General features: G+C 36.6%; 1 protein-coding gene across 1 annotated transcript in view; it reads right to left on the reverse strand.

The window, feature by feature from the left end:
- POU6F2 (POU class 6 homeobox 2) overlaps nt 1–17,272 on the reverse strand; it is a 457,914-nt gene that overhangs the window by 44,693 nt on the left and 395,949 nt on the right. The window contains exon 6 of the mRNA XM_039849138.1: nt 3,486–3,632. Within this exon, the coding sequence (XP_039705072.1) occupies nt 3,486–3,632 (147 nt within the window). The remainder of the gene's footprint in view (nt 1–3,485; nt 3,633–17,272) is intronic.

Raw genomic sequence — 17,272 nt, forward strand, 5'->3', positions numbered from 1 at the left:
TTACACACACAGTGGGTTTGTGTGAAAAGTTATAAACCGAAAACACATAGAATCTTGAGTGATAGCATTACTGAATGTTGACTTATATGCCTGACCCGATTCTAAGCACTTTAATCCTAGAAGCTGGTGCCGTTATTATTCCCATTTTTCAGATGAAGAAGTCGAGGCACAGAGAGGGTAAGTACATTGCCAAAGATCTCACAGCTGATGAACAGGAGTCTGGTTCCAGAGCCCATATGTATTTTTTGCCTATACACTGTACTGCCTTTTGCTGTATATCCAAACCAAATATAGGTTTCCAGAAAATGCTAGACAAACTCTAAACTATGGTGATGATGATGATGATGATGATGACGATGACAACAATTAAATTATGGCAACCACTTATTGAGTCTTTAACTGAGGACTCAGGCAGTATGGTAGGCTTTTTGTCATACATTATCTCATTTAATCTTTATAATCTAGTGATTTAGATTTTATTATTTTTATTTTATAGTGAAACCGAAGCTCAGAGAGCTCAAGTAATTTGCTTAAGGTCACAGAGCTAGTTATTGGCTGACTTGGTAATTCAAACAAGTCTGTAGCTAGTCCATTGCCTAGCTTCCACATGTGCATGAGCTCTTGATTTGGTAAATAAAAAGAACTAGAATGTTCTTCTTAGCACTGTGATAGTTATTATAAACTTATGATCACTAATTACCAATAGAAAACTTGCTACCTTCCCACCTCAGAGTGAAGTTGGGTATCTCATAATGTTAAAATACCTTAACATCCCTGGGTAAGGTTTGTATTTTGTGGCTTTAGAATGTAGCATTTCTTTTAAAATTAATCACTCTTTGGAACAGTATCTGACTTCTGAATTCACTGCAAATGAATGACAGGGTCAGAAAGGTATAAAAATGACTGAAGTCTTTTCTCTGTATTTGTTCATTACTACTGGTTAGGAAAAAAAGAACAGAAAACAAAAATTCTTAAATACATTGAGATTTCCCAATTTTTTTCATTTACTGAGATCCAGTAAATGAAAACATAAATTCCAGACAGGGAAGCAAAACTACAAGCCCCAGGTGGTGGGATTTCTTCCTGATAAGAGTCAAAAGCCAGGAGCCTGAAGGTAGATTTGGGTATGTCACTTTTGGGTGAACTTTCAAATATGAAGAATAGTTAATGTCAAGAACTCAAACGAAAGAATCTCTAAATATATTAAGAGTTTTCTTTTTATACCTTTTCTGGGAAAGCTCTGTGGAGATTTTTAAGAAATTGAAAATGGGCTGGGTATAGTTGTTATGTGATATTTTAAGCAAGGCTAATTGTATTAACCTGATTCCAATGTATTCTTACGCTTTTGTACCACATTAGTACAAGACAAAGGAACACGCGCGCGTGCACACACACACACACACACACACAGAGCAAATCATTTTTGCCCTTCTTTTTTGATGTAATTTGACCACTGTATAAGGCCTGAACAAGTATCTTTGTGCCAACAGATGCAGGGCAGCCACTTTTTTCTGGAAAGATGATTGTGTTTATATCATGAAGATTTATCGTAACTATCGTAACTATCGTAACAGTTTCTAAAATAAATAAATAAATAAATAAAATCAATGCTTATTTACTATATGCAGAGTACTAATCAAGCTTCTACGTTCACACTCATTTCCTTATGGGCACTCATGGGCTGAGAAAGTGGTCTCTGGGATGCGGACAGGCAAAGGCCAAACAAAACAACTCTAGCTCCTGAGAAGGGTATGGGTTTGTAACTGGCAAAATGATTAGCCATTAAATTATCAGAAGAATTAATTTCTAATAATTCCTTCTAAACACTAAAGCATTTTTTCCATCACAAATTCTCAAATGGTAGGGCATAGTGGTACATTTTACTTGGACACTGGAACAGAAAAATCAGAAGGAAATACACATCAGTGGATAAAATTTCTATCTTGAACTCTTAAAATTTACCAAGGGCCAGCAGCCTGCCAGGAATGAATTGGGGTGTTCTATTTTGAGCGCAACTCTAGGAAACAACTTCCAGGACTAACCTGATCTGAGAATGAGCTATAGATATTAAAATCAACTTTTCCTCCACACCAATACCCCCCATCCCTCCAGAAATCTTAATAGGCTTTTGAGAGCCTCCATTTAGAGCTGGCTGCATAAAATGATCCTTTGATGAAAAGGGATTGGAACAAGGGTTAAAGCCGACATTGAAAGGTGACTATGGAGGGCACAGTGTTCATACAACCCTCCTTTAATATGTGTGGTGTGCACCTGTGATAAGATGATTCATTACCCGGGGCCGCTCTTTGACAAGCTCCATCGTTCAGCCCTCGGGGTTCTGACGGGACAATACTGCACCCGCCCAGGAAATATAACAAGGTCAGCTTTTTTTCCCTGGGACGTAGATGGAGACGGTTTAGCTTATAATGCATCTCTGTTTACTCTTTATGTAAAATAAAAACAGGGTTCAAGACATCGAAATTCCTGTTCTCTACAGAGCAGGCCAAGCAGGGATGCGTAAACTTACTGCTGAGTAAACAATTCTGAGAGGAAAAATCTTGGAGAGGGTGCAAGAATCTTCTCCCTTGTGTTTCATCATCAGAAACAGGAACATTTGAGATGGAGATGCCCTAACCACCGAAGCTGGGCTCTGTGTTAGGCTTTTGAATGGAGGGCACCCCAAAACCATCAGCTTCAACTCTTGTTTGATTTTCATGCAGCTTTTACATTTATTGGGGTATTGAAGATAGAGCCACACTCATCTGAAGCTCCATCAGTAATTTGGTGACTGCAGTGCTGGCACATTAGTGGTGTAAGGGAACAGGTGCACTGCTTAGGACATGAGGAAGGCTTGCTGGCCCTGGCAGACGGAAGTAAATCTACAAGCATACAAGAGATTACTGAACTTCCATGAGAATCAGCAGGAGAATGGGGTCCTGACATGTAGTGGGCTTCACTCTAACTCGCTCTTTTTCTTTGATGCTTTTATAGGACTTTTTTTCCATTACCTCCTCATAATTCCGAAATTGGCTTTATTAAGGCTAGTTTAGAAATCTTAGAAGCAATTACAGAAGGAAATTTATCAGTTTGCCCCATTACCCATTTAACAAGAATAAAAAAATAGAAAAAAGCGAAGTGAAACATTTTATTTTTAAAATTTACCTTTTTTTTTTAAAAAAAAGAATGCCCTGTTATGAAAAGTAATTTCTTCAGTTAGTATCAGAACATAAATCACCATATAGAAATAAAAACAAAATACAACTTAGACATACTAGGGGAAGAAGAAGGAAAAAAAAATCTTGCTTCTAAAATATAGAAAAACCTCCCAACCCTATTCCTGTTCTTGACATTGCTAGTAAACATTATTTATTTGCCTCAAATGGATGCGGTTACATATCACTGTCATGCAAAAAAAAAAATTCATCTCCTTTCCAAGTTCAATCTGCCATAAAAATTCACTCTTGTTCAACCCATCTCCCACTCACCTGTCCTTGTGCATTAGTAACTAGTTGACCCGTGACCCCCTGAAGACTCGAGAGGGCATTGCCAAAGGCCTGTGAGCTTGCTATGGAGCCCATGGCTGCTGCTGCTGCAGCCGCTGCAGCCTGACTTGCTAGTGGATTATTAACCAGCTGCAAAGAGAGAAAAGATCAGGGTGAAACCACTGAGAGAGGCACAGGTACAGCATATGGATACAACATTCACTGGGAGAAGGAAATTCTTTCCCCAGTTGGCTCATGCAAAGGGCCCAGAACCCACTGAAGGGGCCTAGTGAACATTCCCTCTGAAGCTGTGGGGTTTGAAGGAAGTTAGACTGAGGCTGGAAGGAAAATATTCTCCAACAACATTGGGCTATATTGGGAGTAGGAGTGGAAGAGAGGAATAGATTTTAAGGACTTGTGCAAATGAATTGATATTTTTCATTTGTGAATTATAGTTTCCTTTAGGGTCATCAGGTAAAGCACATGCATCACTTCACTTCCTTTTCCAAGGAAGAAGGAAACAAAATCAGTAGAAATGGAAACCTTCAACCTCTGTGCTCTCTGAGGGCAAATCTATGGTTGAGACTTTTGGGTGTGCTTATTCTGACCATGAGATTCAAGGCCAATGGGAAAGATCTTTTGATGAATGGCCAGGTTGACATCTGCTTGCTGTTTTAGCTCATATATGGCATTCCCTTGGCCTCTTTCCTGGGACAGGAGTGAGATAGGGAGAAGAATTTGGTTGGGTTGGGGGTGGGGAGGGTACTCAAGGAGGAGGTTATGGCTGCCAAATCTGTTTTTCCATGGAGACCAATTCAATATTCTCTAACCTGCCAATTTTCCACACCACAGGTTTTCAGGCCTTCTGACCATGAGGCAGAAGTGTAGCTTGAACTAAAATCTGCATTTAGGTTAATGACTACATATAAATTCAAGAAACATTTAAACTATTTTCACAGTATTGGTTTTGATACATGAATTTCATTTGTATTTATTCTAGGGTGTTATTTTTTTTTCCCATATAGTTCCTCTCAAGTACAACAATGTTGTGTATAATAATGCATTTTCCATCACCAGTTTCCACATCCATGAAATTCCTGCATTTTAGCAGAAACCTGCCAAGACTAAGACTTGGTGGAAAAAGAATTAATGCCATATTTATATTCGAGTCCTGGAAACTCTTTGAAAAATGCCTTTTTTTCTTTTTCTTTTTCTTTTTTTTACTTTTTACTTTTTCTACCCTTTGTCTCAGTCTCTCTTCTTTCTCTTTTCCTTCTTCCCTCTTTTTTCCCTTCAAAACATATTTTATTATTTAATTCCTTTAGATATCTGCCTAGAGTTTATACTATCGATGAGGAAGGAAATACTAATTGTCAGAGGAACATCAAAAAGACAGGAACTTAATAATTTTTTTCATTAACATGATATCTTATTGGTTTTTTATTCATTTATAACCAAATTTCACATAACTAGTTCTACTGCAATTCCATTGACCCAGCACATTTTTTTTAGAAATGAAAATACATTTTAAGATTATTAATTTATGTGTCTTTTGCCTTTATCTTTCTCCTAAAAGACAATAATGATTTTCATTTTAAGGAGAAAAAATTCTCATTCATCGGCCTAAGGAGAAACCCTGTCTTATGCCAGATTTCCACCATGGGATTTAAAATTCAGGTTGCCCTTGATCTTGGTTTTCTGAGTATATTTTTATATAGTGTATGTGAGGCAGGTAATGGTAATATTGAGAGAAAACTCCCTCTGTTTTTGATTTGACTACATAAAGTGAAAGAGTTCATATTGTGTTCATTTTTTACTCCCAAAGTGAAGAGACCCCTTGAGGAATCCTGTTCCCAAATTGCCAGGACAGACACTGCCCAGTGGTATACTCTTCTCAGTTTGTCTGCCAGCTGCTATGTTTACATTTCTTTTGTGAATACAAGTGGAAATCATAATGAAATTCCTGAGTTTCAGGGAGATCCCAAAGTAAGCTTCTTAATCCTCAAAGAAAGATTAAATTATGTGCAGTTGAGTATACAATTTTGTCCATGAATTGTGGGTAAAATATTTAAGTCAGTATATACAAAATGCTCTCTGAAGAAAATAAGACCGTGATTCCTATTTAATGAAGAGAAAATATTTTTAGAAATTGTAAGACATTTATCTAATATCTAGATCAATGAAAAATTCATGTAGGAAATTGTGGAATTACTGTCTTGATACAATACAATAATTTAGGTTGACAATTTCCTACATTTAGGACACTTGTGTGTTGTTCAGCTACAGTCCCATTGATTTGCTGTAAATTCAGGCATTATATAAAGAGTAAATTATTGTTCTGAATGTAAAATGAAGTAGATACTTAAAAGCGAGCTCTAAGCTTTTGGGTTATAGGGCCAGTAATGAGTACCCTTCTACTGCTTTAGAAGATTGTTTCGGCGACCACGAATGTACAGATTTTTAATTTTTAATATTTCCTTTATATCCTGGTCCCAGTTTGAAACCCAATTTATTCCTCTTTTTGCTGCCTTTCCCTCTTAATGGAGCAAACTTCAACTTGATGACTGTTTTTATTTTCTACCCTGCAACCTTAGAACTTTGTGAAAGGTGTATAGGCTCTGGGGAGATGCCTGCTGGCTCCTGGAACTAGCACTAGAACTAAAGGTGAGGGAGTGTAGTATATACAGACAGCTGGTGCAAGTCAATCTGTAAGCTGACAGCATTTCAGGTGGACCATTGGGTTAATGATGGATGCAGCTTAATAAATATCTTTTGGCTTTTCTGTCTGTAACTGCCAAGGCAGGGATGTAATATGCATAAGGTATGTGGCAGAGAGAGGGAGGGAATGGTGGGGAAACCATTCGTGTTCTCTTCATCACCTCGGGTCATGTCACTCTGTATTGTCCTCAGTCATGTCATATTAGCAATATTTCTATCAATACTTCCTCTTGATTGGAGACTCAGGGTAGATTTGGACAGCAGGGTGCCCAGGCACAATAAATGCACATAATGAGCATGCTAACATTTTAGGACCAGCTGAATATTTTGAAGTTGCTTCCAAGTTTAGGCCTTCAGATCTTTCATTGCCAATGTACCTGACCAGCAAAGGATAGCCTAAATAAAGTCTGATTTATAGTATACTTGTGTTTTTAGCAGACTAACTTGAAAGGAATGCTGAATTCTGGTGTACGCTTATTTATAAACATAGAAGCTCTCAAAACAAGGATTTGCAGAGGGCTAGAATTCTTGTGTTCCTTCCAAATGGATTTTGGGCATTGAATACATCAAGCTATAGTTCTGGAATCCTCAGATAGTCTAAAAAGCTACTAATAGAAACACTAATTTTTTAAACAGTCATCCTCCTCACTCCGAATTTTATAGAATAAAATAACAAAATAAATTTAAAAAATAGTTTTGTGCCAGTAAGGAAGGACCCCAAACATCACACAGCCCTGTCTCTCCATTCATGGAAATAAGGGCATCAGCTCTGAAACCAGACTGCCTTGTCTGTGACTTTAAGTAAACCATGCCTCATTTTCTTATGGGTAAAATGGGTATAAAAATAGTATTCATTTTACAAATAGTTTTTATTCCAGGTGCACACTCACAGAATTATGATGAGAATTAAGATGCAAAATTTTAGAATAATACTTGGCATATATCATGTTTTTAATAAATGCTAGCTATTATTTTCACAGTTCATACTATGCATGAGTATGTTGACCTAATCAATTTATCAGAATTAGAACTCAGCTACATAAATAATGCAAACCCAAGTAACTGTATTCTCTCGTTTAATATTTTAAGCATATCCTCCAATTTTACTCTACTTATTTTTTAAAGAGTAGCTTGAAGGAAAATATTAGCTAAGTAACATGATTATTAGGTGGGGTGAGTTTCATGATTAAAAAGACAAATACACTGTCTAAAAATATTTCAGACTGGAAGACATCAGAAAAAAGGATTTGAGACATGATTTCACCTACTTGTCTTGAGCCTCTCATATTTGATTATTTATGGAGAAACTTATAGAGAAAGTAGTGCTTTAATTCTGAGACCAGGGTCAGTAGGTGTCAGATCAGCAAGAGAGGACTTCTTTTAGTATGTTATCCTTACACTTAGTTTACATTTGTTAGATTTCCATAAGGGCACCCATTTTGGAGTTTAATTCCTGCCTCTTGTCAAAATATGGTGAATGAATCTATCCCACTCTTACATCTATTGGTAGTAAAAGAATGCAGGAAAAAGATTTATTTAAAAAATTTCCTTAGGATTTACGATAGCTTATTTATATATCCACGTATTGACATGGACATTTGGTATAATGAGAATAAATTCATATTCCTAAATCTATAGTGCTCCATACACATCCTTGTTATCTTAATGATAATGAGAAGAAAAACTGTGATAAAGTCTCTTTAAGGTGTACTCTTAGATGATGTCATTATCACATCAAGTAAATGTTACCATAGATGATGCCACTACAAAATGGAGGGGTGTCTTTCTTCAAGTTTTGCCCCATGTTCTTGTTCTCTGAAAGATGCACATCCTACAGCTTGGTAAAGAATTCAAGTTTTTTCAATCTGAGCATTAGTAGTGAATTCATGAAAATTTGCTGATGGTGTTATTTTATTATTATAAATCTTATTTACAAAAATATGGCAGAATGATGAAGCAGTATAGCTAGCTATTGTATTATATTCCTATGTTTACACCTTTATTCCAAGAGGGCTTTATGAATGCAGCAGACTTGAAACCTTTCTTTGGAGCATACTGGCCCATGATCTATAGTTTTATCATTCTTCTCATGAGCTATGTGGATTTTAAAGAGTATGGATTTTGGAGCAGCTCTTTTTGCTACTAACTTTTCAATTTAGAATCTTGAAATTGTGGTGCAATTTGTTTTTAAATGAAGATGTTCATAAGTGCATTCATCACAATTCACTCCTTATTTAAGGTAAAAAGTGACTTGTAGTGGCTGCCTGGAAATAGGAGAATAAACATGGCCTTTTGAGTTTATTCATATACATTAAGTCTTTACTTTTCTTATACTGTATATATGAAAACTGTATCTCTTGGTTCCTTGGGACATTTTTAAGCAAATCAGTACTTGTATTTCTTACCGTCATGTCTTTTCTTAACAGGTCGAGGAGATGCCAACAGATAAATACTGGAAGGGTAGCCATATTCATCTCAACTACCTACTTAATGTGTGTTTTATCCTATGAGGCTTTCCTCCTCGGTTTTAAAATTACTGCGTGTTATAAAACTCTCATAACATTCAGGAATCAGTTTGTGGGTTGAATACCGAGCTAAGCTTTGCTTCTTGCTCTCTGCTCACTTCCCTGCAGAGATGACAACATGCTAGATGCTGACCATCCAACTTTCTATCAACAGAAGTCAACTGTACTACTTTTATATATTACTCACTGATTTACTCTCTTTATTTCTCTCTCTAGAATGTAAATTTTTATTGACTGCTATATCCAGTTTATTCAACAGTACCAATCACCCAGTAGGCCCTGAATCAATGTTTATTGAATGAATGTATGAAGAAGTGAGTTGAAGATCTCAAGGCCCGACTGGGACCTTGATAGAAGTTTCAACCTTCAGTATTCACAGAAAATAGTAAAAATTTTGGGGAAAAATTTGTTTAAACTCTTCTTTTTAAAAATATATCATTGTATAGTCTTACACACAATGCTGGACTGACGGTGAAAGCCTCAAATATAGCTAACACAGTTCTGAGGGTTCTTGAGTAATTCCTGATGTGCCAGTTCATCGTGTGAGTTTGGCACCAGCACTTACAGCTTTCCTTCAGCTAGCTACCCAGGGAGATTCCTACAAGGTGAAAAGAGGCATTGAACAGACTTTCTGACTAGTTGGGAATACTTCAGTATAAAAAATAAAACTCAACAATGGCAGCATCTAAAGATGAAGACCCAGAGATTCCCTGAACATCTTGTACCAAAAGCTTCCTGATACCCCTAGAAACTGCATGGCTGGAATTGAATGGGGACAGGGCTGGGTGGAGGGCTAATCTGTAGGTTTGAAGTTATTTGGGAGTCATTATTTTCCTTGGTTTGTGGTGGTGGAGATGGAGTTGTGCTATGGAGCCTATATTTCCAGCTCAGCCTCATGGACTAGAGCAAAGCCCATGTAGACAACAGCATGTGTGGGAGCACAAGGATGGACTCATGCGCCCCTGGGCACAAGCAATGCTGCTTTGAGACCAGGTAATAGGAAGTGACATCGGTGAAGGTAGAGGCATGTTCTCCCCTTGTGCAACCTCACTGTGGTGGGACTTTAGAGAACATATAGTCACTTGGGCATTAAGGTTTTTTGACTCCTAGTGGTCATTGGATACAGGGTCTAAAGTGAGATTCTACTCAAATGCCCTGTACCCTGGACATCATTGCATCAATGAGCACATGTGGATATCTGAGAGAGTAATCTAGAAGTACGCTATTGAGAGGTAGATCCTGCAGGGGGCCTAGGTCTAGGTTGTGCAGGATGATGAATGAGATTCTGTACCAAGGAAATAAGGAATGCTTGAAGGAGGGGAAGGAAATATACAAGTCTGGCTAGCACACTATGATTTGGTGGCAAACTATAAGAAAGCTCCCCAAAGGGAGGCATTTCTCTTTTGGTTTTAAATTTACTGATAAAATACTCAAGCCCAGGGTTGAGGGGAAAAAAAATAGCTTTTAACTTAACCCAATACATTTTATTTTGAAGTAAAGAGGTCAGCATTATGGAAACATACCAACTCTAAATCAGATTTCATCCAAGTTATATGTAGACAAATACTGTGTTACTTCAAGACTACACATATTATTTCCTTTTCTGTCTAGTCCTCCATTTAATAACCTGAAAATCTATCTTTTTATTGAGTTTCATGCTATTTTCTTACTTACATACAATAGTGCTACTCTTACCAATTGCCTATTGTCATGGAACATTAGTTAGGTGAATTTGTTGATATTTCTGTACTTTTTATTCTATCATCCAGTTTAGACAAGTGATTGGAGTACTCCTGTGATGAAAGAAAAAAGGCTATACTTTTTTTTTTTAAGGAAATAAATTGCTGCCACAGCACAGTAGTTTGTATTATTTAGTTTCGAGCTATGGGAACACACAGCATGCTCTTTCCCCACCCATCCCTAATTTACTTGTTACTCTCCAACACTTGTTGAATCCCTGCAGGGAAAATAGGTGCTATGGAGGGCAGAAGAAAGACAAGAAAGGATGAGAGGCTTAAAGAAAGACAAAGTATGGCCTTCCTTAGGCAGCTTCAGGACAATTCTGTTCATTAGCTATTTTCCGATAACCATGGTGCAGTTTCTGAGCCATGCCCCAGGGATACACAGGTGAATAAGGCAAGAGCCTCTTGCCTTGAGACACTTCCAGTCTAATTGATTAACTGCTGATTTTCAGCCTATGAAGCCAGTGCTGTAAGAAAGGGGAGCACAGAGACCAGATGAGGAGCTCTCACAAGGTCTCAGGAGGCCACCAGACCACTTAGGAACTGAATCTTAAAGGATAATTAGAAGCTAATTTGAGAGGAAGTAGGAAGAGAAGAGAAAAGGCTTCTCAACTCCTGGGAATAGTATGGTCACAGCTAGGGAGGTGAGAGACAGTGTTTTGTTGGTGTGGAGCCACTAAGCTGGCACTTGGATATTTTCAGAATGTGAAGTGGAAGGAAGGAAGTGGCAGATTATGAGGTAAGGCGTGAGCTTGTGGAGGGAGAACTTTGTATGCTAGTTTATAGGGCTTGTCATTCATTCTACAAGCAAGGGCAGAGAAATTTGATCAGATCTGAAATTTTGAATGGTTTCTTTGGAGACCGAGTTGGACTGTAGTGAGGGTAGGCCAAACTGGAGGATAAGTAGAACAGGCCTCTGGAGCAAAGATAGAGCAGAGGGCTGCCCTTCACTAGGAGAAGGGTATAGCTTGGGCTACCTTTGCTCATGTTCTACATGGAAGAATGGTCTAGTTCATCATTCATTGATTCAGCAAACATTGAGTACCAACTATATGCCAGGTACAGAGATGTGGTCTCATCCTTGAAGAGCTTCCAGGGTCTGCAGGGACAGATATGGGTATAAGCCATAGTAGGAGTGGGGTCAGTGAGCTGTGGGTACATTGGGGTACTGACTAGCTAAATATAGAAAGAAGAAGGGTGTCAGAGAAGATTCAAGAAATAATTGAGCTTAATCCTGAATAAATAAGCAGGCAGTTAAAGCTGAAGAAAGACTAAGTTCAAAATTATGAGAACATTAGAATATCTGGTATGTTCTGAATGTTCAGAGCACAATATGGGCAGGAAAATTTTTAGCTGGTTTCTAAAGGTAGAGAAAGAAGGTAGAAAAGTATGTATCTGAATGGTATGCATGTGTTCATATGGTTTAGAGTGTCTCCTGATCAATTTCCTCCGTAGGCTGTTGCTATGAAAGCACCTAAATATCCATATCATTTTGCAAGATCATGGAGATAGCCTTAACAGCTTTGCAGCTCACGAAACAACACTAACTGATAGTCAGAAAGTCATAAAACACTTTCATTTATTTTATTAAAGGGAAATCTAAACTGCCGACTGACCAAAAATTAACGATTGAATTTTGAGTAATAAAAACAAAGCCATCACCTTTTAAAATACAAAATGATCTCTTGTACAAAAAATTACAAAGATGCATTATGAAGGGCCACCATTGTATCCATGGCTGCATCTATGTGTGAAGACTGAGCTTTGAATTTTTATAAATTATAATGATAAAAATTAATTATAAGGGTCATTTCAGTTTATGATTAAGATTTCAGGTGTCTGAGAATCTGCCCAGAGAAAATGGAAGTCTTTTATTTACTTTGAAGCTATTTTACTCCTGAATATGTATATTTTCTATAGACACTAATTTTACCATTGAAACTTGGGAAACTTTTCATAAATCCAACCAGTTCAATTTATCACTTGAAAAGAACAAAACATGTGTTTTCTTCCTTCTGTCCCAATAAACACATTGGTTATTAAAACATGCTTGTAACAAGTGTAACATATAATATCTTGGTTTGTTCCACCCATGGACAAATGGAGAGCCTGTTTAAGCTGTTACTGAATTTTATTGTTATGCGTAATGGCCTCCTTGCCTCATAAAATTTATTCACTGAACAGTTATTGTAGAAGTCAGAAGATCTATTCTTCCCACAGAAAACACAACATTTGAGTCATGCATTAATTTTTCCCAAGGACCAGCAGAAATCAATACACTTATTGTTGGTGTGCAATCGAACTTTTGAACACCTACTTTCTTGAATTCACAGTATGGATCAGATTTACCATTTAGACTATAGGGAGAAGCAAATGTCATACTGTCACGTCACACCTATCTTTAAGTGGGTGTTCAAATGCAGCCCTACTTATGGTAGTTCCTTCATTGTAAAGAGGTGTTTTTGGCAGCTGCCACACCCATGTCAGATGTGCTGCAGCGTCAGTGTCTGGAAGAGAACTTTGCCATTAGAAAAACAATGGTCCAAATTATTCGAGAAAATACGACTCTGTAGAAAGGGGAAGATAAATACATAAAAGAGAAAGCAAAAAACATGACTAGAATGCTCAGAGGTAAATAAAATCCTTCTGTGCTCACAAAATATATTGGTTATAGGTTGTTCTAAGAACATTAAACTAACAGTAAGAACTACTACCTGTAGGGGCCGTAAGCCAAGAAAATATAAAAAGTTGTTGTATAGATCATTTGGAAAGTTTCCATTAATAAAACTGAACATAGGTTAAAAAACATAGAACTTAATCTCACCAAGAGCAAAAGCAAGGCTGTGTTGGAATTTTCCCCATTTAGGGAGAAGAGAACAGAAACTCAGTGACTGAAGAAATCAATCTACCTAGTCAGGAAAGAGGAGAATCTGTTTAAAATTTTTTTTAGCCAATACTGGTAAAATCAGTGGAAATCAAAACACCTGGGTTCTCTTCTGTTAAATGCGAAGTTTTAACTAGATCAGTGGTTCTTAAAAATGGTCTCTGATGAGCAGATAGGCCACAGAGGTTTTAGGGGCCTGTGTTGCTGAGTTAGACTTCTCTGATGAATGCCCCTGATAAGCATGTAAGTCCACCAATCCATCATCTCTCATGCTGCACTGAGGCCTGGAGAAATCATGATTTCCTCCCTTCCCTGACAGCTCTGTAGCATTTGGGTTGAAGGCCAGTGCCAGGAATGCTCAGGTTCTCTGGAGTAGGCTGGAAGAAAGGGATTTCTATAGCAGAGGTTCTCAGCGTGGGGTCCTGGGAGTAGCAATATCATCTTCACCTGGGAAGTCTTAAAAATGCAAATTCTTGGCCTTCGCCCCAGTCCTGTTGAATTAGAATCTCTGAGGTGGGAATGGCAATCTGGGTTTTAATAACTCTTCAGGTGATACTGATGCATATTAAAGCCTATGAACCCTGAACTAGATGATCACTAAAGTTTCTTAGTAAAATTCTATAATGATCCTGAAATGATGGAATAAGACTTGGAACAGTGGTATAATTTTTTGAGTTCTAGCCCTATAAGAGTTACTAAATGAATATGTTAAAAATTTTTTTCCAAATCTGCTTTAGCAAGTGGGGACTAAGGCCGGAAGTGTTTAGGTCAGGGCATATAGCCAGTTTCTAAAGACTGTGCTGTTCACTGACTTCCAGGCTGGCTTCCAGCTGCCAATGGGCAGCAGCACAGTCCATGGCCCTGGGCTGAGAATGACCTGTCCAACGTGGTCAGAGCTGTTGCAATGTTCTGTCATAGGAACAGCAATAGAATTTGAAATCCATAATAGATTTTTAATAAAAAAACTAATTACCTGATGTTAAAAGATAAATAACTGCAAGTCAACCAAACAAGGATATTGAGGACAACAGCAAAACTAAGAACTGGCATGTCTCAGTTTTGTGTGAATACTGAAGAAAACCACTGCAGAAGGGAGAAAAGAGGGCTGGTCATTGTCATGAAACTCAGGTAGAAATACAGCTGCTGGGAATTCGTGTCAGTGTATCTTTAGTATGAAACTCCAGAAATATTTGGGTTTTGGAGGATATATTCTTATGTCTGAATGGTAGAAGTTTTACTCATGCTTTATTTGATTTTTCAAATTAGCATGTACAAGTTTTAATTCCTGTTGAAATATCACTTAAAAAAAATAGCAGCATATATTTTATTCTTTATGCCTGTACGCTTCCCCATTACAGTACATGGAAGAAAAATAAAGCAAAATGGCCAAGTGTGAAAAAAGGAAGAATATAAAATACATAACTTTAGAGGTTATTATATAATAATTTTACAGAAAACATCACTTAAATAAAATAATGTATTGAAATAGAAAATGAAAAAAACATTAAATAAATAGGTCTACTCTTTCAAGATTTTGGTTTCAAGAACTTGGACAAATTGATCAAGAAGAGTCACATGACTTTTTAAGAAAAAAGCTATCTGCCAGATGCGTACTAGACTTATTGGGGTGATCATTTCATAAGGCATATAAATGTCTAATTATGATGCTGTACACCTGAAACTAATATAATATTGTATGTCAACTGTAATTGAAAAATAAATTTTAAAAATACTTCAAAAAAAGAAAAAAACATCAAGTAACACAAGGAAATGTAATTTCTAAGAATTTATTAAAATAAATTGGAAGTTCATAATGTCTTTAGAACAATCTTGTTTTAGCTTATAGCTCTATGTGCTAGCAAGCAAGGGTATTTTGGTGGATTAGTTGAAAATTACAGCAATTCCCAAAGTGTGTTTAGTGGAACTCTGGTTTTGGGATTTGATCAGGAATAAAAGGTTTGGAAAACACTACATGAAGCATTAACCTCTTGGTGATTTTTAATGCATCTCAGCATGTGAAAGCTTCTGGAAGTTGTCCACAGGTAAAGAAAGCTGTTCAGCTTGTTTAACTCTGTATTTTCCCAAAATATTTGATCATAGTTTCTCCTTTGTATGTAACACTAACTTGTATTCTATGTTATGCACTCTGAGAAAAGTTGGGAGATGTATTGCTTTGTTATCTACAAATTTAACAAATGGACTAATGGATAAGCTTGTAATCCACCTAGGCTATTCTCATCAACGATATTTGAAGGAAGGACTTTAGATTCCAAACCTAAATGTTCCACAAACCATCTAGGTTTGAGCAAAATTCCCTCTGGTGCTCTTGTTAATGCTCATGCAAATTGGTTTAGATAGGTTTATTGATTTAAAAAGAGTCCAGGAGATGAACCATTGAGTATTCACAAATACATCTGCATTACCATAAAGTAAACATGACAGCGCTATCTCTCTATTAGGGGACATATCACAAAGAAGTGAGCAGATCATTTTCATTATTACTATCTGATATAGCACCTTTTATATCCCAGAAAGAGTTTCTAATGGAATGGAATTCAGTGGAAATCAAGCACACCTGTTGGAGAAGAAACCCTTAAGAAGGGAAAACTGACAGTTTTCTTCACCCATGTGCTGGAATTTGGAATGGGGCCCTGTGGGTTCATGTAGGTCTGTTTTCAAGGCTGTAGCTTTTGAACTCGATCTATGACTGACTTGTCTAATTTTAGCTTGAGAATAATATTCTATTTTATGTGCCATAGTAAATAAATGCTAAATAGAGGGAAAATGAATACCCACTAAGGCTTTCGCTTCGTTTTGTTTTATTTTGTTTTAAACTCACATATTTTCATGTATTTAGGATATTACAATTAAGAAAAAAAAGTTGTTTTTTTTTTATTAAGAAACAAATTTACAAATTTACATTTGGTCCTCTATTCTCCTTACTTTCTGTAACCACGGCATTTTCTTTTAACCTTAGAAATATTGGTGGATAAATTTATTTGCACCTATAGATCAATCGTTTATCTCACAATTACAATAAAAGAAGACAAGTTACTCAAAGATATTGGTTTGGCTGTATTCAAAGTTCAAAAAAATGGTTTCTTTAACATAATACAGTTACTGTAAATTGTAATTAAATCTTACAATTAAAAGCCTGGTTATAAAATAAATCAATTTTATGTTTTAGAACTTGTCTTAGACAAGGTTCTTTTGAAGCATGTCAGAATAAAACTAAAGTATGTAAAATTATTGTTCTGGTAAATAAATTTATTTAAAACATGATATAATCATGTTTCCCTTAATTTTTACTTATGTGTGTGGAAAAGTAGTGTGGTATTGTCACTTGTATATTTCTAAAAATGAATGACACTATTTTTCCTTTTTATAGCCATTGTTATTGATACTATAACCACTACAGATATAGTTCTCTGTGACAAACACGTTCTTCAGAAGAGGGGAGAGTCAATAAAATGATGTACACAGATACCTGTAAATTGCCTGAAGTAAAACAAAACAATGGTAAATAAATTCAGGAAATGTAGTGAAAATCGCATTGCAATTCAGAAAATTTTTGAAACAATTCTATAATTTTCTAAACATTTTAAAATGCATTTCTCTCTCATGAACTTTGTCATCTAGTATTCAAGTAATAATCATGGAACACATTATAAAAAAGCTTATCTCAAGTAGAGATTTCAAATACAAAAATGAGGCTAATGTACTAGCCATTAATTAGAGAATAGATGGGACGGTCATTCCACAGCCAACTTTTCTTTGTTTAAAAATCATTTTGGTCATCAAACAAGGATACTAATAAGATATTCAAACAATAGAGGCAAGGAGAGGACTTTTATTGATTGAGGGTCTGTGAAGACTCCTAGAGAAGTTCTCTCTTCTGTTCCTAGGGCGGTTACATTTTCC

This window comes from Pteropus medius, unplaced genomic scaffold (assembly GCF_902729225.1).
Source record: "Pteropus medius unplaced genomic scaffold, Ma_sr-lr_union100, whole genome shotgun sequence".
Taxonomy (NCBI): domain Eukaryota; kingdom Metazoa; phylum Chordata; class Mammalia; order Chiroptera; family Pteropodidae; genus Pteropus; species Pteropus medius.